The sequence below is a fragment of the Argopecten irradians genome, chromosome 1, assembly GCF_041381155.1.
Source record: "Argopecten irradians isolate NY chromosome 1, Ai_NY, whole genome shotgun sequence".
NCBI lineage: Eukaryota > Metazoa > Mollusca > Bivalvia > Pectinida > Pectinidae > Argopecten > Argopecten irradians.
In genome coordinates, this window is record NC_091134.1 from 70,298,466 (window position 1) to 70,321,156 (window position 22,691).

The 22,691-nt window shown below is 36.2% G+C and overlaps 1 protein-coding gene across 25 annotated transcripts in view; it reads left to right on the forward strand.

The window, feature by feature from the left end:
* The first annotated feature begins 1,201 nt into the window (after positions 1–1,201).
* LOC138306987 (CCR4-NOT transcription complex subunit 2-like) overlaps positions 1,202–22,691 on the forward strand; it is a 46,078-nt gene continuing 24,588 nt past the window's right edge. For 21 of the 25 annotated variants that reach the window (XM_069247597.1, XM_069247632.1, XM_069247649.1 and 18 more), the window contains exons 1-8: positions 1,202–1,330; positions 2,404–2,519; positions 8,272–8,307; positions 10,053–10,197; positions 12,332–12,424; positions 21,101–21,167; positions 21,434–21,590; positions 21,789–21,899. In XM_069247597.1, coding sequence (XP_069103698.1) covers positions 2,461–2,519; positions 8,272–8,307; positions 10,053–10,197; positions 12,332–12,424; positions 21,101–21,167; positions 21,434–21,590; positions 21,789–21,899 — 668 coding nt within the window. In that variant the 5' untranslated portion in view covers positions 1,202–1,330; positions 2,404–2,460. Of the gene's footprint in view, positions 1,331–2,403; positions 2,520–8,271; positions 8,308–10,052; positions 10,198–10,681; positions 10,718–12,103; positions 12,116–12,331; positions 12,425–21,100; positions 21,168–21,433; positions 21,591–21,788; positions 21,900–22,691 lie in introns of those variants that run through there. The other 4 variants (XM_069247718.1, XM_069247734.1, XM_069247741.1 and 1 more) reach the window with 4 other exon arrangements.

Genomic DNA, 22,691 nt, shown 5'->3' on the forward strand with positions numbered 1-22,691 from the left:
ATAATATAGGCATGTTTAGCGGACGAAGAAAAGTCTACCTATCCTCACCCGTTTGGAATCCTTCGCATCCTAGATATTTCACGGGTTACTTTCACGATCGTCTCATCGTGAATATACAATGATAGTTACCCCTGGAATATGAATTCCCCGGAAATCAAAATGATTTACATGTGTAATTAGGAATATTAATTAAGATGCTAGCTCCACCGCTGACAAATGGTATTTTTATCAAAGGGGCTTAAAGGCCCACTACCTTTCCGGAGCAAAATTTAAAGGTTTCTAAAAATCATAGATAACATAAGAAAATATATATCAATGGCCTAAGATGAGGTTATAACATGAAGCTTATGCAAGTTTTCCTGCGTAATATATGATGACAGTTGAGTTTCATTTCACTGTTTTGCCTTCTGGGGCAGTGATAGTCAACTACCGCGCGGCATTTAGGACGACGGCGGGAAACATAAGACGACCCGCGTTATGAAAATTAACATTTTATTTATTTAAATTAAATTGTTCAGAAGGTGATGATAAGTGTAGCATTACCGGTAAGTTGATAACTTTTGCGACTCTACAAAATTATCAATCTCGTTTTACATTTCTATTTTAAAAATTAAAAGCCGTTTCGGAAAGGTAGTGGGCCTTTAAACCAGGAGCAGACGATTTAGTATTTTTCTTCAGTTACAAAAGTTACTTACTTTACACCATTACCACCATTGAAAAGTTCGAGCTTCTAATTTTACTTCAGGTTAAAAATATGAAAAATAATTAATTGCATCCCGAAAATATTCCGTGGCACTATATCCTATATGGAATGAAGTACTGATTGCGCATGCATATCAAAGGCGAAATAAATCATTTCATATTATTTTTGTGTTGACTAGGCATATATATACACGATTTAACACCAATTATTGTTCAAATGATAAATAAGTTATCATTTGCTCTGTCAGTGGTGGAGCATCTTTAAAAAATACTGTAAAGAGCCACACAACACGGTTGATGTCACAAATTAATCAAAACGCGAGGAATCATTTATGCCATATTGGATGTATTCGAATAATTTGTCAAAAAGAATAAATAAATAAATAAATAAAATCATCACACACACATTTCTGCCCTTGCTGTGTTTCGAACCCTGCTCTTTTTGTGCATGCATTGTCTAAAGTAAAGATGCCACTAGGTGGCAGCACGATCTGCGATAAATTTTTACCTTCAACACGAAAGAGTTCCGATGCTACAACGAAGAAGAACACCGGTTTTGTGAAAACTGCATTGTTTTATTTGATCTGATCGTGAAACCCTTCTTTGTCGGAGTATTTATTTCTAAATGGTAAACACCGTTTCCCTATACAGATGCATATCCAGTTTGGATAACGGAAGCTTAATATTGCATTATGGTATCGAGTTTTTTGGAGTAAGGTCAAGGTTGATAAAAATATCTAAATCACCCATTTCCGAAATATTTGCGTTTGAGTAATAGCCAAAATGGTGATAATATCAGCACTTGCTAACTTCGATATTTGTTTAAAGCTGTTTATATCATAAAATGTGTAATTGCACATTGATCGTGGTTTATTTTCAGTTGTGGACCTACGGATTTCACAAATACTGCAAATGTGTGCACGATGATAAAAGTGAATCCACTGAATTGAAACAAAATTTTAACGAAAAGATAAATTTTTACATTGAATCAAATATAAGCCTACAAATCAATTGCATACTTATATATGAAAACTTGAAAGTTTACATTTTGTACTTTACATGAATTAATCAAAATGTGTATATATGACCAAATAAACGCCATTTTCTGTAAATAAAAATAAGATCATGTAATATGTCAATCAAATTTAAAGCCAATTAACAAGTCAAACAACAAAGTTTGTTGTTTAACCGCGATGAGAAATATCTGATAAGCATCATTGATATCGACAAGAATTTTGTTGTCAAGAATAATCTTGCACCTGTCCTGTTACCTGTACCTGTGTTCCTGAAATTTCATTTAAACCAGAACATACACAACAATTCAAGCAGGCTTACAAATATTTAGGTGGAGACTTTCAAGAACTCATGAAATATTCAACTACAGTACGAAACTTCAACAGTGAAGTTATATTTTAGTAAATGTGATCAAGATGGTCTAAGATTTGCTAAAACAGAATGAGATGGATTACTTGAGAAATTCTGAATCCATTACAGACAGAATTCTGCCCCATATATGAAATCCAATAGAGTCTAATTAGAAGTTTAGACATTAATTGTCATTATTATCTGAAGTCTGATTATAGATCTATAATTCTATATCGGGAAGTGTATATGCAACGGAAAATTTAAATAAGTTTCATCAATATCCAGTTTTGTATGGATGAATTTAAATATCTTTTAAATTTATTATTGTAATTTCAGGAGTGACTGCCATAATTCTTCACTTATAATTAGTGGAACAGAAAACTGAACGCTGAAATGGCAGCGTTTCGAAGCAACTTGGACAACAATGTCAATAACATGGCAGGAATGGGACAGTAAGTAATACAGTTCTACTTTGACCACTTTAGTATGTATATGGTATTGATTACATTCATTTATCTGGAAAGTGATTTTCAAAAAACTGGATATTGTTTCTTTTTTCCAATATGGACTAGTACTTGACCACTGTATCTAAACCTATCATAATTGTAGATCTAGACTCTCAGTGTGCTGGCTCTTTCCACCTTGATAGAGTACCGGTATGTTTTCTATATCATAATATATAAGGATATTATTCAAAATCTAAAACTAGATTTCAGACTAAATATTGAGGTAATAGACATAGAGGTATGGTGTACAAAATGTTACATTATATTATTATACCAAACGAGCATGTGTTTAGCTATCTATACTATGGTCACAACAATATCACATACTTCTAGTGTTTCCCACAGCCCCGATTAGCATGGCGCCGCGCCGTGCCCTTTTTACCTGACGCCATGCCCCTATAACCTAACGCCCTGCCCCGTTTGTCCCCAGTACACTTTTACTAAACTACCAAAATACCAGGCAGTGGCTTGATAATTAAGTAAACAAAAGAGGTGTGACCACTCCCAGACCCCCTGACCAATACCCCAGTGGCCCTAATTAGCAGCCTTGGGCTATTTCCACCTTGGCTTGTGGTGTCACTTTCAGGTCTGTGTATTACGTAAGCTGAAGTCTGAGCAGCCGATCTTGATCGGCAGCCTAGAAAACAATCAGCTGGTCTTTCAATAAGTTTTATGACTACAGATAGTGAGCATTACTTCAAAAACAAATACTGCTTACAACTGTAAATTATTTACTCACGTTTTTAATGTTAAATAGCCCTATCTATATCTGATGGATGTCACAAAATTTGCAATCGTAATGGCCGCCATTTTGGGTGTATTGTAAAAGTAGATCCGGAGGTATTGAATTTCAGGATTTTTACTAATATGTACACGTTTTTAAAAATAAAAACGGTATAATTTTTTTAGAATTTCGATGTGAATTTATTTTTAGAAAAGATATATTAATAATAATAAAATTATTAAAGTGAATAGTCGGGCAAAGGAAACCAGTCTAAATGCGTTCTTTGGCCTTCCAAAAGTCATTGTATACCATAATGATGGTCAAGTTCTGCTTACGGTGTCCAGTTTTGACCATTGAAATTTTGGGGAAGCCCCGTGTAAATTTAGCACAGTTCTAAATATAAATTCGCCAAACTCTTTGAAAACGAGGCTGCGTGGAAATGTCAACATGGACATGTGTTTCTCAGTCGTGTCGGTTTCGTTTCGTGTGATAAACCACTAATGCGGTATGCAAATTGTTGTTTTGAGATGATACATTTGATGCAAATGAAGTATTCTTACATTAATGACAATGCTTTGTAATAATTTTTCGATAAAAGCATCTTGTACATGGAAATCGACACAAATATTCGGCCGATGCAGAGATGGGGCCCCGGCAAGGGGCAATTATTGCAGCATCGCATTCGTCGTATTTTACATCAACCGAATCATGAAGGTTAAGTACAAATAATCGTAACATAATTTCCCATTTAAAACCACACGAAAACGTTCCATAGAACGTCCATGCATGTAGCTTTCAAAGATGTGAAAATAAATTAGCTCATACATAGATATTTTACAAGTACAATATATGTGTTCAATTATTTGTGTAGTTTTTTGCAGAGATTAAATTAAATTATCTATGTCTCTGTTTGGTTTTTTTTGTAAACAATATTTGAGTTCTGGAGAGAGATGACATGAATGTCCAGCTGGAAGGAAAGAAACTTTTATGATGTATATGTATCGTACAATGTATATATGTAAACGTACATTCCATGTAGCTGCTATAGAATTACAACTAGGAAATTCTCTCAAACATTGATAATATTTAATTCTTCACATTCATGTAGGCCTATGCTGTGAGAATTAACACATCATATATATTTCCAGAAAACATATAGGCCTACATGTATGTTACTTTCCTTTTCTGTTGTTTCCTGTTCTTTTTTGTGCTCTGAAGAAAAAGATGATTGAGTTGAAGAAAAGTAATTAATTAAGAGAAATGTGTACCACAGTACTTTGTCTGTAGCCGAGGGGGTTCTATACTGTTTTAATAGTCCAGTAATTAATAATTAAATTGAAAATTTCAAAAATTAAGATGAAATTGTAAATTCCATTTTTGAATGAAGTGGTTCCCCTCCTTTGAGAGTACACAGTGTGTATACCCTTTTTGGTTTTTAGGAATAATACCTGAATAGGAACCTGAAATAACATGACAATCAATCAGGTATGTGTGTGTTGGGGGGTGGGGGTGGGGGTGGGGGTGGGGGGGGGGGGGCTAAAAGACAGAAGAATCATGAGGTTGGGAAGTTGTAACTTGAGTGGGGGGTTGAAATATAGAAGAAATAGCTACAGATAACTGGAAGTGGAAGGGTGCTTTATCATTGATCTGGTCATTGCATATTTGGGGTTTACATGGCTTTTTTTTGGTTATTTAGTCTCATTGATTTTGGAGCAACTTTGAATCCATATGGTACTGTATATCTTTCTTTTTTCCATGTGTAGCTATTTCTTCTGTATTTCACCCTCCGCCCAAGTCACAACTTCCCAATAGGTACCACTTTTTTGTTTAGAACTCAAATCAAAGACAGATGTACATAGTACTACATACTACATTTTAGTCTATGTGTTTGTAATCACTGTTACTACAGTATTAATACATAAATGGTCTATGTACAAGTTACACATAGACAATAAATGTGAAATTTGGTTCAGACAAAAAGATTTTTAACATTTCAGATAACTTGCTAGTTTTATGGTTTTATTTATATGTTGAGTCTACTCTCTTGTAAAGTAGAATTTAGAAATGCTAAGACAATGGTATCTATATTGCTATATGTAAAAAAATCCTTATATTTTAAAAGTAATTGAAAAGCTATCTCACAAGCCCTGACAAACAAATGGGCCGGCATATGGATGCAAGAATTATAATCACTGGATCTAGAGGACTAATATAAACAAATATTTCTACAAAGTTAAACAATGAAAAAGTATTGCATCATAATTTTATTTAATGATTACAGTTGAAAGGAACATTTAATAAATTAATACTGTTTAAATGTTCTGTTCATGATCTTCTAGGTCCATATTGGAAAAGTTTACTTTCAAGAGCACTCATATCAACATTCTTCAGTCTTCATATGATGCTAATTGTATGTATATGTATAAATACACTTGTATACAGGTCCAAGGGATGAACTTTCTGTATTCATGTCACTATGCATGCATGGTGCCTGAAAAAAAGAACCAACAATTTTTTTTATATCTGTTGAATATGACAAAAATTGAAATGATCAATTTCAAATATATATAAATGAATAAATGTAGGTTCATTCTACAGGTTTTTTTTTATTTTAGATAAAACATTTTATAAGTTGTGAATGTGTCACAGATGCATTTGATAGAATCAAATATTGTTTCAAAAAAGATACAAAATTCATTATCTATAGTTCCAACAAAAATTCAGAATAATTATAAATGATACATGGCTGCAGTACATTTCAACTCTGTAAAGTTTGTCATATACACATGAACCAGGTACAGTTGTAATAAATATACAAACACTATTTATTATTATGACCAGAAATAATACTGTATGTGTCCTCCAAATATATCTAAAGAACAAGCTAAAACCTACATGTACATATGTATATGTGTATATCAGAACATATACAATACAATTCTACCAATTAACCTACAATGTAAATCCTATATACAATGTATGTGTATAACACTACCAGAACATGTACAGAACAAAAATTTACAAATTAAAAATCTATAAATATATACATCAGAACTGTATGAATTGACCGGTAGCATAATATTATAGATTAATTGAAACAAATCTTAGCTTGATAATGCACTAGCGGTTACATTCTAACTGTTACATTCTAACTGTACAGGGCATTCATTACCCCTAAAGAGGCCCCACGAAAGAACCGCTATTTACCCCCAGGGTTACGTTTTACGCGATTGGGGAACAGGTATGAAACATGTGACCATATGTGACCACTCATTTATGAAAAAGTACTGCTAGGGACTATTTACATAATGATCAAAATACGAAGACTCACTCACTATCAGCTGAGCAGGGAGTACCGGGTAGTAGGCCTAGGTACATACAGTAGCGGTCCGGAGCCGCGTGCTCGTTTGAACTGTTCTCTTCACTATAACAAGTTGTATTAACACTCTCCATGCGTCGTAATGTTTACTGAGTCAGTTGTTGGGATTGTCGCTGCTCCATTGCCTTTCCTTTCGCATTTTAGGTGAGTCAGTTGGTTGTTTTGGCGGAAACCTTTTGGTTCAAAACTACGGTAGCCATGTTTTGTTTACTACGGAGAGTGGTGGATGTTGCGCATGCGTTAAGATTGACCTGCACTCATAGCCAGTCGGGAGGACTTTTAGGATTCCCATAGATATTATTATTTTCTTCGCATGTACAGCGATTTTGACAGAAAGTTTTATTTTTCTAATTCATAAGAAATTATACCGGATATATTAATACCATTTTTACCGATTTTACAGTCACTTGCCCGACTATTCGCTTTAATGGCAAAGTAATTAAAATAAATCAAATTAAAAAGAAATAATTTTTTTTCTCTATCAGATTAAATTAAAATATTTGGAATACTAATCTAATTATCTGTATTTTCTTAATTTAATGCTTGTAAATTTAGAACATTTTTGTAATTAAATATCCATTATAATGAAACATGTTATCTTATTCAATTCAATACAGTATTTTTAATATTTCAATAAAGATATATATTAAAATAAAGGTAATTGGATTGAAATAAAGGAATACATTTTGCATTTTTCCCATTCTTTTAATTAATATAAATGAAATTTAGATCTTTCTTGTGAATCAATTATAGTCATGATCATATATGATCGGCAGATAACTATTTCCAATATCATTTTGTTCACTCAGAATAATTAAATAGATGTCCTGATATTACTTAGCAACTAAGAGAGTTTAAAGCATTTAAATGATATTAAGTTGGACCAGAATTACATAAACAACAAGACAGTTTTAAAGATTTTCCCTTGTATTGGAAGTCGTCGATATAACCTTTGTGCCCCTCTGATGGTTATTTATCGCGGTCAAAGTGCCCTTTTCAAAACCCAGCACCATGCCCTTTTTTTTCCTGTGGGAAACACTAACTTCATATCAATATCATACAGATTAATTATCACATGCTCTTATATATTATAACTGAGTTGTTCCAGGAAAACATGGGATATCTTAATTTGTAAAGCCATTTCTTTTCTGAATCAAATCAAAATTTAAAAAGGTGAATTTAATTTTTGCTCTGTTGTAAAGAATTAATAATAAAATTTCTTTTTTTTGACTGTGATATAATTGAAATCCTTTAATTAAACTTTTACGTTTAGGGATTTTATTGATGAACTGTTGAGCTTCCTGTATGTTAAAAGCTTAAGCTTGACAGTGATTAAAGCACAGATATGCCATCTGATCATTTTGTTTAGAAATATAACTGCTATATATATTACTGATCATCATTCTGTTTAGAAATATAACTGCTATATATATTACTCCATTGTTGTTACTCACCTGGATAGTGGCTTAGTTTAAACCCAAAAGCGTAGAAGATTGTGGTTATAGGAAGTGCAATATATATCCTGAGTTTTTATAACATAATGAAATAAGAATTGTGTGTGAAGAGATTGATGATGCTCTGCTCTCTTGCTCCAGAAGATTTACAACTGATCAGTTTACCTGGAACACTCAGTAAGTAGATATTACAGCTACTCCTGTTGCAGAGTCCCAGCTTCTTGTGGCTGCATGCCAACAGTTCTGCATGCAGTTCTTGTTGCTTATCCTAAACCTAAATATTTATATAACTTTAAAAGAAATGTATTATTTTTTTGTCTTTCCTGAAAATAATTTTTACAGGGAAATATACAAAGTGTATCAGCAGGAACAGAAATAAGATTAGATGGGGTTTAAGACACCATCTTATGTGGCAGAGTTATACTGTATTGTGAATTTTGTGGTAGATATTGTAATGTTTTTATTCATATTGTCACTTTGATTTATTTTTACATATTTAACAAAAACTTGTAAAACTCTACTGAAATAAAATTAACAATAAACAATTCTGACCTAAATTGACCGAACTGACATCAATGTTAGCAATAATGTTCACACAATCAACAGGTTTACAACATCCTGCCAATATCCTAATCACTACAAACTCTTTATTTCATTGTACCCAATGCTTAAAATTTTAAAAGCACTTGCCCATTAGTAGTCAACTCAGCTTAATTTCAAAATAATTTACACATTAAAATATTGGCTTTACTTTCCAACTTCTTAGATTTCTACTAAAAGCAAACATTTGTTCTGGAAAAAAAACACTAAAAAAAACCCACTGGGTCATGCAAATGTGACGATGAATGAAAGATTTTGTATATTGTATCAATAACTAATTATGATGCATTGGGATTACAGAATAATTATGAATTATCAAATAAACTCCTTTTTTATATATCATGTCTTGTACAATTTGGGGTGTTATTGTTGTGGTAATTGGTTGGTATATATATATATAGTATAGCACAGTCTAATGTGACATTGTATGTATTTGGGGTAATGTATCTCTCCCATTGGTAATTTTGTGGGTGATTTTTTCCACAGGTGTCAACAATTCTACCATAGCTGTAAAGGTTCATACACTACTCACGGTTTTATATAATATACTGTATCTTGAATTTTATCAACTACCATTTATAATTAGTTCATTGTACGCAACATCAAGTCAGTAGCATTTCAATAGTATATATAGTGATTTTTTAATTACAGTTTGTAATAACAGGTATCTATGATTTGATAATTACAGGAACAGTACCATTTATATCTACCGTAGTTTTGTAATGACAGGTACAGTTTGTAATTTCATGTATAGTTTGGTAATTAAATGTACAGTTTGTAATTAAATATATAGTTTGGTAATTAAATGTACAGTTTGTAACTAGATATATAGTTTGGTAATTAAATGTACAGTTTGTAATTAGTTATAAAGTTTGGTAATTAGAGATATTTTGTAATTAAATAGTTTAGTAATTAAAGGTACAGTTTGTAATTACAGGTACAGTTTGTAATTTTGGTATAATTACAGGTACATTCTGTAATTTCATTTATAGTTTGTAATTACAGGTACAGTTTGTAAGTAAATGTATAGTTTGTAATTACAGGTACAGTTTGTAAGTAAATGTATAGTTTGTAATTACAGATACAGTTTGTAACTAAATGTATAGTTTGTAATTACAGGTACAGTTTGTAACTAAATGTATAGTTTGTTATTTTTTAAGTATTCCTTGTGATTCATGATATATTATTGCTTTGATAGTTTTGCAATTACCAGTTTGGTTTTACAGTTGTAGGTATAATTTTGTAGTTATTTGTATTATTTACATAATTATGAATACAATCATATATTTGCAGGTATATAATTTGATTCTTTTTTATTACAGGTATGGTTTAAATAATCTTGGAAGAAAAACTACTGGTGAATTATCACCTGGAGCTAGAAAAAACCTGAACATGTCGGGGATATCATCACAACCACCGCAACCCAACCAACCCCCTCATCCCTCGCAGCCCTCAAAACCCAGGAAGGTAAAACATTTACCAACCCCCTCAACTCTCACAACTCTCAAAACCCAGGAAGGTAAAACATTTACCAACCCCCTCATCCCTCGCAGCCCTCAAAACCCAGGAAGGTAAAACATTTACCAACCCCCTCATCCCTCGCAGCCCTCAAAACCCAGGAAGGTAAAACATTTACCAACCCCCTCATCTCTCACAACTCTCAAAATCCAGGAAGGTAAAACATTTACCAACCCTTTCATCTCTCACAACTCTCAAAACACAGGAAGGTAAAACATTTACCAACCCCCTCATCCCTCGCAGCCCTCAAAACCCAGGAAGGTAAAACATTTACCAACCCCCTCAACTCTCACAACTCTCAAAACCCAGGAAGGTAAAACATTTACCAACCCCCTCATCCCTCGCAGCCCTCAAAACCCAGGAAGGTAAAACATTTACCAACCCCCTCATCCCTCGCAGCCCTCAAAACCCAGGAAGGTAAAACATTAACCAACCCCCTCATCCCTCGCAGCCCTCAAAACCCAGGAAGGTAAAACATTTACCAACCCCCTCATCTCTCACAACTCTCAAAATCCAGGAAGGTAAAGCATTTACCAACCCTTTCATCTCTCACAACCCTGAAAACCCAGGAAGTTAAACATTTACCAACCCCCTTATCTCTCACAACCCTCAAAACCAAGGAAGTTAAAACATTTACCTACCCCCTTATCTCTCACAACCCTCAAAACCAAGGAAAGTAAAACATTTACCAACCCCCTCATCTCTCACAACCCTCAAAACCCAGCTCACAACCCTCAAAACCCAGGAAGGTAAAACATTTACCAACCCCCTCATCTCTCACAACCCTCAAAACCCAGGAAAGTAAAACATTTACCAACCCCCTCATCTCTCACAACCCTCAAAACCCAGCTCACAACCCTCAAAACCCAGGAAGGTAAAACATTTACCAACCCCCTCATCCCTCACAACCCTCAAAACCCAGGAAAGTAAAACATTTACCAACCCCCTCATCTCTCACAACCCTCAAAACCCAGCTCACAACCCTCAAAACCCAGGAAGGTAAAACATTTACCAACCCCCTCATCCCTCACAACCCTCAAAACCCAGGAAAGTAAAACATTTACCAATCCCCTCATCTCTCACAACCCTCAAAACCCAGCTCACAACCCTCAAAACCCAGGAAGGTAAAACATTTACCAACCCGTCATCTCTCACAACCCTCAAAACCCAGGAAAGTAAAATATTTACCAACCCCCCTCATCCCTCGCAGCCATCAAAACCCAGGAAAGTAAAACATTTACCAACCCTCTCATCCCTCACAACCCTCAAAACCCAGAAAGTAAAACATTAACCAACCATGTCATCCCTAACAACCCTCAAAACCCAGAAAGTAAAACATTTACCAACCCTTTATCCCTCACAACCCTCAAAACCCAGAAAGTAAAACATTTACCAAACCCCTCATCTCTCACAACTCTCAAAACCCAGAAAGTAAAACATTTACCAACCCCCTCATCTCTCACAACCCTCAAAACCCAGCTCACAAACCTCAAAACCCAGGAAGGTAAAACATTTACCAACCCGTCATCTCTCACAACCCTCAAAACCCAGGAAAGTAAAATATCTACCAAACCCCTCATCTCTCACAACCCTCAAAACCCAGGAAAGTAAAACATCTACCAAACCCCTCATCTCTCACAACCCTCAAAACCCAGGAAAGTAAAACATTAACCAACCCCCTCATCCCTCGCAGCCCTCAAAACCCAGGAAAGTAAAACATTTACCAACCCCCTCATCTCTCACAACCCTCAAAATCCAGGAAAGTAAAACATTTACCAACCCCCTCATCTCTCACAACCCTCAAAACCCAGGAAAGTAAAACATTTACCAACCATGTCATCCCTAACAACCCTCAAAACCCAGGAAGGTAAACATTTACCAACCCCCTCATCCCTAATAACCCTCAAAACCCAGGAAAGTAAATCATTGTATTGCCATCTATGTTTTGTTCTCTGGAATGTTTTGGTTATCAGTATGAATTTTTTTCTTTCATTAATAATAAAGAAAATCCCTTGAGAGATACTCTTAACTGATACAATATATGTATTTAAGTATCACTTAAGCTGTGTGTTTGGTGTTGCAGGGTTTGTTTGGAGAGGATGACGACAGTGAGACCAGTATGTACTTCCCACCTTCGTCTGGTCTTCAATCTTCCGTATTTAGACCTGACAGAGATGTATGTACACGGTTCCATATATAATCACAGACATGTTACCTCTGGTCACCAAAAACATCAATGCAAAATAATGACAAAAACATATTTTGTTCGCAATATATACCAAGCAACTATCATAAATCAAAAGAAAAAAGTTATGTTTTGAAGAAATCAACCTTTTCAAGGAATTCACTAACCACTACCCAACATATCACTGTCTTAATAAGATAGACCATTTCAAGGAATTCACTAACCACTACCCAACATAGCACTGTCTTAATAGGATAGACCATTCTAAGGAATTCACTAACCACTACCCAACATAGCACTGTCTTAATAAGATAGACCATTCCAAGGAATTCACTAACCACTACCCAACATAGCACTGTCTTAATAGGATAGACCATTCCAAGGAATTCACTAACCACTACCCAACATAGCACTGTCTTAATAGGATAGACCATTCTAAGGAATTCACTAACCACTACCCAACATAGCACTGTCTTAATAAGATAGACCATTTCAAGGAATTCACTAACCACTACCCAACATAGCACTGTCTTAATAGGATAGACCATTCTAAGGAATTCACTAACCACTATCCAACATATCACTGTCTTAATAAGATAGACCATTTCAAGGAATTCACTAATCACTACCCAACATAGCACTGTCTTAATAAGATAGACCATTCCAAGGAATTCACTAACCACTACCAAACATAGCACTGTCTTAATAGGATAGACCATTCTAAGGAATTCACTACTAACCACTACCCAACATAGCACTGTCTTAATAGATAGACCATTCCAAGGAATTCACTAACCACTACCCAACATAGCACTGTCTTAATAAGATAGACCATTCAAGGAATTCACTAACACTACCAACATAGCACTGTCTTAATAAGATAGACCATTCAAGGAATTCACTAACACTACCCAACATAGCACTGTCTTAATAGATAGACCATTCCAAGGAATTCACTAACCACTACCAACATAGCACTGTCTTAATAAGATAGACCATTCCAAGGAATTCACTAACCACTACCCAACATAGCACTGTCTTAATAAGATAGACCATTCCAAGGAATTCACTAACCACTACCCAACATAGCACTGTCTTAATAGGATAGACCATTCTAAGGAATTCACTAACCACTACCCAACATAGCACTGTCTTAATAGGATAGACCATTCTAAGGAATTCACTAACCACTACCCAACATATCACTGTCTTAATAAGATAGACCATTCCAAGGAATTCACTAATCACTACCCAACATAGCACTGTCTTAATAAGATAGACCATTCCAAGGAATTCACTAACCACTACCCAACATAGCACTGTCTTAATAAGATAGACCATTCCAAGGAATTCACTAACCACTACCCAACATAGCACTGTCTTAATAGGATAGACCATTCCAAGGAATTCACTAACCACTACCCAACATAGCACTGTCTTAATAGGATAGACCATTCCAAGGAATTCACTAACCACTACCCAACAATAGCACTGTCTTAATAAGATAGACCATTCAAGGAATTCACTAACCACTACCCAACATACACTGTCTTAATAGGATAGACCATTCCAAGGAATTCACTAACCACTACCCAACATAGCACTGTCTTAATAAGATAGACCATTCCGAGGAATTCACTAACCACTACCCAACATAGCACTGTCTTAATAAGGATAGACCATTCTAAGGAATTCACTAACCACTACCCAACATAGCACTGTCTTAATAGGATAGACCATTCCAAGGAATTCACTAACCACTACCCAACATATCACTGTCTTAATAAGATAGACCATTCCAAGGAATTCACTAACCACTACCCAACATATCACTGTCTTAATAGGATAGACCATTCCAAGGAATTCACTAACCATACCCAACATAGCACTGTCTTAATAGGATAGACCATTCAAGGAATTCACTAACCACTACCAACATACACTGTCTATACACTGATTCACTATAATACAAGATAGACCTAATTAGACCATTCAAGGAATTCACTAACACTACCCAACACATAGCACTGTCTTAATAAGATAGACCATTCAAGGAATTCACTAACCACTACCCAACATAGCACTGTCTTAATAGATAGACCATTCAAGGAATTCACTAACCACTACCCAACATAGCACTGTCTTAATAATAGATAGACCATTTCAAGGAATTCACTAACCACTACCCAACATAGCACTGTCTTAATAAGATAGACCATTCCAAGGAATTCACTAACCACTACCAACATAGCACTGTCTTAATAGATAGACCATTCAAGGAATTCACTAACACTACCCAACATAGCACTGTCTTAATAATAGACCATTCCAAGGAATTCACTAACCACTACCCAACATAGCACTGTCTTAATAAGATAGACCATTCCAAGGAATTCACTAACCACTACCCAACATATCACTGTCTTAATAAGATAGACCATTCCAAGGAATTCACTAACCACTACCCAACATAGCACTGTCTTAATAAGATAGACCATTCCAAGGAATTCACTAACCACTACCCAACATATCACTGTCTTAATAAGATAGACCATTTCAAGGAATTCACTAACCACTACCCAACATAGCACTGTCTTAATAGGATAGACCATTCCAAGGAATTCACTAACCACTACCCAACATAGCACTGTCTTAATAAGACAGACCATTCCAAGGAATTCACTAATCACTACCCAACATAGCACTGTCTTAATAGGATAGACCATTCCAAGGAATTCACTAACCACTACCCAACATAGCACTGTCTTAATAGGATAGACCATTCCAAGGATTTCACTAACCACTATCCAACATAGCACTGTCTTAATAGGATAGACCATTCCAAGGAATTCACTAACCACTACCCAACATATCACTGTCTTAATAAGATAGACCATTCCAAGGAATTCACTAACCACTACCCAACATAGCACTGTCTTAATAGGATAGACCATTCCAAGGAATTCACTAACCACTACCCAACATATCACTGTCTTAATAAGATAGACCATTCCAAGGAATTCACTAACCACTACCCAACATATCACTGTCTTAATAGGATAGACCATTCCAAGGAATTCACTAACCACTACCCAACATAGCACTGTCTTAATAGGATAGACCATTCTAAGGAATTCACTAACCACTACCCAACATATCACTGTCTTAATAAGATAGACCATTCCAAGGATTTCACTAACCACTACCCAACATAGCACTGTCTTAATAGGATAGACCATTCCAAGGAATTCACTAACCACTACCCAACATAGCACTGTCTTAATAAGATAGACCATTCCAAGGAATTCACTAACCACTACCCAACATAGCACTGTCTTAATAAGATAGACCATTCCAAGGAATTCACTAACCACTACCCAACATAGCACTGTCTTAATAGGATAGACCATTCCAAGGAATTCACTAACCACTACCCAACATAGCACTGTCTTAATAAGATAGACCATTCCAAGGAATTCACTAACCACTACCCAACATAAGCACTGTCTTAATAGGATAGACCATTCCAAGGAATTCACTAACCACTACCCAACATAGCACTGTCTTAATAAGATAGACCATTCCAAGGAATTCACTAACCACTACCCAACATAGCACTGTCTTAATAGGATAGACCATTCCAAGGAATTCACTAACCACTATCCAACATATCACTGTCTTATAAGATAGACCATGACCATTCCAAGGAATTCACTAACCACTACCCAACATAGCACTGTCTTAATAGGATAGACCATTCCAAGGAATTCACAAACCACTATACCCAACATAGCACTGTCTTAATAAGACAGACCATTCCAAGGAATTCACAACACCAACATGCACTGTCTTAATAGAAGACCACAAGGAATTCACTAACACTACCCAACATAGCACTGTCTTAATAAGATAGACCATTCCAAGGAATTCACTAGCCACTACCAAACATATCACTGTCTTAATAGGATAGACCATTCCAAGGAATTCACTAACCACTATCCAACATAGCACTGTCTTAATAAGACAGACCATTCCAAGGAATTCACTAACCACTACCCAACATTGCACTGTCTTAATAAGACAGACCATTCCAAGGAATTCACTAACTACTAACCACTACCCAACATAGCACTGTCTTAATAAGATAGACCATTCAAGGAATTCACTAACCACTACCCAACATAGCACTGTCTTAATAAGATAGACCATTCCAAGGAATTCACTAACCACTACCCAACATAGCACTGTCTTAATAAGATAGACCATTCCAAGGAATTCACTAACCACTACCCAACATAGCACTGTCTTAATAAGATAGACCATTCCAAGGAATTCACTAACCACTACCCAACATAGCACTGTCTTAATAAGATAGACCATTCCAAGGAATTCACTAACCACTACCCAACATAGCACTGTCTTAATAAGACAGACCATTCTAAGGAATTCACTAATCACTACCCAACATAGCACTGTCTTAATAGGATAGACCATTTCAAGGAATTCACTAACCACTACCCAACATATCACTGTCTTAATAAGATAGACCATTCCAAGGAATTCACTAACCACTACCCAACATAGCACTGTCTTAATAGGATAGACCATTCCAAGGAATTCACTAACCACTACCCAACATAGCACTGTCTTAATAAGATAGACCATTCCAAGGAATTCACTAACCACTACCCAACATAGCACTGTCTTAATAAGATAGACCATTCCAAGGAATTCACTAACCACTACCCAACATAGCACTGTCTTAATAGGATAGACCATTCTAAGGAATTCACTAACCACTACCCAACATATCACTGTCTTAATAGGATAGACCATTCCAAGGAATTCACTAACCACTACCCAACATAGCACTGTCTTAATAAGATAGACCATTCCAAGGAATTCACTAACCACTACCCAACATAGCACTGTCTTAATAGGATAGACCATTCCAAGGAATTCACTAACCACTACCCAACATAGCACTGTCTTAATAGGATAGACCATTCCAAGGAATTCAACTAACCACTACCCAACATAGCACTGTCTTAATAAGATAGACCATTCCAAGGAATTTCACTAACCACTACCCAACATAGCACTGTCTTAATAGATAGACCATTCAAGGAATTCACTAACCACTACCCAACATAGCACTGTCTTAATAAGATAGACCATTCCAAGGAATTCACTAACCACTACCCAACATAGCACTGTCTTAATAAGATAGACCATTCCAAGGAATTCACTAACCACTACCCAACATAGCACTGTCTTAATAAGATAGACCATTCCAAGGAATTCACTAACCACTACCCAACATAGCACTGTCTTAATAAGATAGACCATTCCAAGGAATTCACTAACCACTACCCAACATAGCACTGTCTTAATAAGATAGACCATTCCAAGGAATTCACTAACCACTACCCAACATTGCACTGTCTTAATAAGACAGACCATTCCAAGGAATTCACTAATCACTACCCAACATAGCACTGTCTTAATAAGATAGACCATTCCAAGGAATTCACTAACCACTACCCAACATAGCACTGTCTTAATAAGATAGACCATTCCAAGGAATTCACTAATCACTACCCAACATAGCACTGTCTTAATAAGACAGACCATTCCAAGGAATTCACTAATCACTACCCAACATAGCACTGTCTTAATAGGATAGACCATTCCAAGGAATTCACTAACCACTACCCAACATAGCACTGTCTTAATAGGATAGACCATTCCAAGGAATTCACTAACCACTACCCAACATAGCACTGTCTTAATAAGACAGACCATTCCAAGGATTTCACTAACCACTACCCAACATAGCACTGTCTTAATAACACAGACCATTCCAAGGAATTCACTAACCACTACCCAACATAGCACTGTCTTAATAGGATAGACCATTCTAAGGAATTCACTAACCACTACCCAACATAGCACTGTCTTAATAAGATAGACCATTCCAAGGAATTCACTAACCACTACCCAACATAGCACTGTCTTAATAGGATAGACCATTCCAAGGAATTCACTAACCACTACCCAACATAGCACTGTCTTAATAGGATAGACCATTCTAAGGAATTCACTAACCACTATCCAACATATCACTGTCTTAATAAGATAGACCATTTCAAGGAATTCACTAATCACTACCCAACATAGCACTGTCTTAATAGGATAGACCATTCCAAGGAATTCACTAACCACTACCCAACATAGCACTGTCTTAATAAGATAGACCATTCCAAGGAATTCACTAACCACTACCCAACATAGCACTGTCTTAATAAGATAGACCATTCCAAGGAATTCACTAACCACTACCCAACATAGCACTGTCTTAATAAGATAGACCATTCCAAGGAATTCACTAACCACTACCCAACATAGCACTGTCTTAATAAGATAGACCATTCTAAGGAATTCACTAACCACTACCAAACATAGCACTGTCTTAATAGGATAGACCATTCTAAGGAATTCACTAACCACTACCCAACATATCACTGTCTTAATAAGATAGACCATTCCAAGGAATTCACTAACCACTACCCAACATAGCACTGTCTTAATAGGATAGACCATTCCAAGGAATTCACTAACCACTACCCAACATAGCACTGTCTTAATAAGATAGACCATTCCAAGGAATTCACTAACCACTACCCAACATAGCACTGTCTTAATAAGATAGACCATTCCAAGGAATTCACTAACCACTACCCAACATAGCACTGTCTTAATAAGATAGACCATTCCAAGGAATTCACTAACCACTACCCAACATAGCACTGTCTTAATAGGATAGACCATTCAAGGAATTCACTAACCACTACCCAACATAGCACTGTCTTAATAAGATAGACCATTCCAAGGAATTCACTAACCACTACCCAACATAGCACTGTCTTAATAGGATAGACCATTCCAAGGAATTCACTAACCACTACCCAACATAGCACTGTCTTAATAAGATAGACCATTCCAAGGAATTCACTAACCACTACCCAACATAGCACTGTCTTAATAGGATAGACCATTCAAGGAATTCACTAACCACTACCCAACATAGCACTGTCTTAATAAGATAGACCATTCCAAGGAATTCACTAACCACTACCCAACATAGCACTGTCTTAATAGGATAGACCATTCCAAGGAATTCACTAACCACTACCCAACATAGCACTGTCTTAATAAGATAGACCATTCCAAGGAATTCACTAACCACTACCCAACATAGCACTGTCTTAATAGATAGACCATTCCAAGGAATTCACTAACCACTACCCAACATAGCACTGTCTTAATAGGATAGACCATTCCAAGGAATTCACTAACCACTACCCAACATAGCACTGTCTTAATAAGGATAGACCATTCCAAGGAATTCACTAACCACTACCCAACATAGCACTGTCTTAATAGGATAGACCATTCCAAGGAATTCACTAACCACTACCCAACATAGCACTGTCTTAATAGGATAGACCATTCTAAGGAATTCACTAACCACTACCCAACATAGCACTGTCTTAATAGGATAGACCCTTCCGAGGAATTCACTAACCACTACCCAACATAGCACTGTCTTAATAGGATAGACCATTCTAAGGAATTCACTAACCACTATCCAACATATCACTGTCTTAATAAGATAGACCATTTCAAGGAATTCACTAATCACTACCCAACATAGCACTGTCTTAATAAGATAGACCATTCCAAGGAATTCACTAACCACTACCCAACATAGCACTGTCTTAATAAGATAGACCATTCCAAGGAATTCACTAACCACTATCCAACATATCACTGTCTTAATAAGATAGACCATTTCAAGGAATTCACTAACCACTACCCAACATATCACTGTCTTAATAAGATAGACCATTCCAAGGAATTCACTAACCACTACCCAACATAGCACTGTCTTAATAGGATAGACCATTCTAAGGAATTCACTAACCACTACCCAACATAGCACTGTCTTAATAAGATAGACCATTCTAAGGAATTCACTAACCACTACCCAACATAGCACTGTCTTAATAGGATAGACCATTCTAAGGAATTCACTAACCATTCACTAACCACTACCCAACATAGCACTGTCTTAATAAGATAGACCATTCCAAGGAATTCACTAACCACTACCCAACATAGCACTGTCTTAATAGGATAGACCATTCCAAGGAATTCACTAACCACTACCCAACATAGCACTGTCTTAATAGGATAGACCATTCAAGGAATTCACTAACCACTACCCAACATAGCACTGTCTTAATAGGATAGACCATTCTAAGGAATTCACTAACCACTACCCAACATAGCACTGTCTTAATAGGATAGACCATTCTAAGGAATTCACTAACCACTACCAAACATAGCACTGTCTTAATAGGATAGACCATTCTAAGGAATTCACTAACCACTACCAAACATAGCACTGTCTTAATAGGATAGACCATTTCTAAGGACAACTTCATCACTAATCACTACCAAACATAGCACTGTCTTAATAAGATAGACCATTTCAAGGATTTCACTAACCAGTACTTATAGAATCAGAATCTAGTACTTTTGCATCATAAACATATTTTGTGTGGAATAGTGTCAGACTGTATGTGTAACTTTTCTCTACAGGTTATGAATTCCCAGTCACCATCACAACTGTCTGGAGGATTTGGAAACAACTTCTACAACCAAGGAGGTGCACATTTAATGTTCTTGTAGTAGTTTCTTGAATAATGAAGTTCTTTTCAAGATCACTGTGTCAGATGAAATATCAACATGTTATAAAAAAAAGCCAAATGACTTCTCAAACCACAACTTTGCAATTAGAATTAGAAATGATGGCATACAAAAAATAAAAGCATTCAAAGAAAAGATTCCAAAGGATTTGTTTAGTCAGTCAGATACATAAACAGCATTTGTTTCTTCTGTGGTGTGTCTGAGTGTTATGTCTTTTGCTGTCAGGTCTGAACAACTATGCCCTACAGCCGAGGGGCCCAGTTTCAGGTGTGACAGGGCCACAGTTTAGAGGGACAAGTCAGGGACATGTAACTCCCACGAGTATGAACCCTAACTTTCCGATGAATCTACAGCAACCTCCACAGCAACCCTCACCAAACAGGTATAGAGAAATTATCATGATTACAGTATGTTCTGATGGTATTGTGTAGATTGTAACATATTCTTCAGTATATATAGTGATATCTATTGGAAACCAAGTAATATAGGAAGACATAAATGTCCTGCTTATCCAGAAAAATACGCTTATTCCTAAGAAATCTTTTCTATATATACGTAATATTTATTTGTTTGGTTTTAGAAATGTGATCTCAGCCATTGGTGGACAGCGAAGTGTCATGAATCAAAATCAGAGCAACCAGTCATTATCTAATCTACAGAAACGAGCACTGGGACAGTCAGGGCTCCCCAAGTAAGTCTATTTATAAAAACAAGCACTGGGACAGTCAGGGCTCCCCAACTAAGTCTATTTATAAAAACAAGCACTGGGACAGTCAGGGCTCCCCAAGTAAGTCTATTTATAAAAACAAGCACTGGGACAGTCAGGGCTCCCCAAGTAAGTCTATTTATAAAAACAAGCACTGGGACAGTCAGGGCTCCCCAAGTAAGTCTATTTATAAAAACAAGCACTAGGATAGTCAGGCCTCCCCAAGTAAGTCTATTTATAAAAACAAGCACTGGGACAGTCAGGGCTCCCCAAGTAAGTCTATTTAAAGAAACAAGCACTGGGACAGTCAGGGCTCCCCAAGTAAGTCTATTTATAAAAACAAGCACTGGGACAGTCAGGGCTCCCCAAGTAAGTCTATTTAAAGAAACAAGCACTGGGACAGTCAGGGCTCCCCAAGTAAGTCTATTTATAAAAACAAGCACTAGGATAGTCAGGCCTCCCCAAGTAAGTCTATTTATAAAAACAAGCATTGGGACAGTCAGGCCTCCCCAAGTAAGTCTATTTATAGAAACAAGCATTGAGACAGTCAGGCCTCCCCAAGTAAGTCTATTTATAAAAACAAGCACTGGGACAGTCAGGCCTCCCCAAGTAAGTCTATTTATAGAAACATGCACTGGGACAGTCAGGCCTCCCCAAGTAAGTCTATTTATAGAAACAAGCATTGGGACAGTCAGGCCTCCCCAAGTAAGCCTATTTATAAAAACAAGTACTGGGACAGTCAGGCCTCCCCAAGTAAGTCTATTTATAGAAACATGC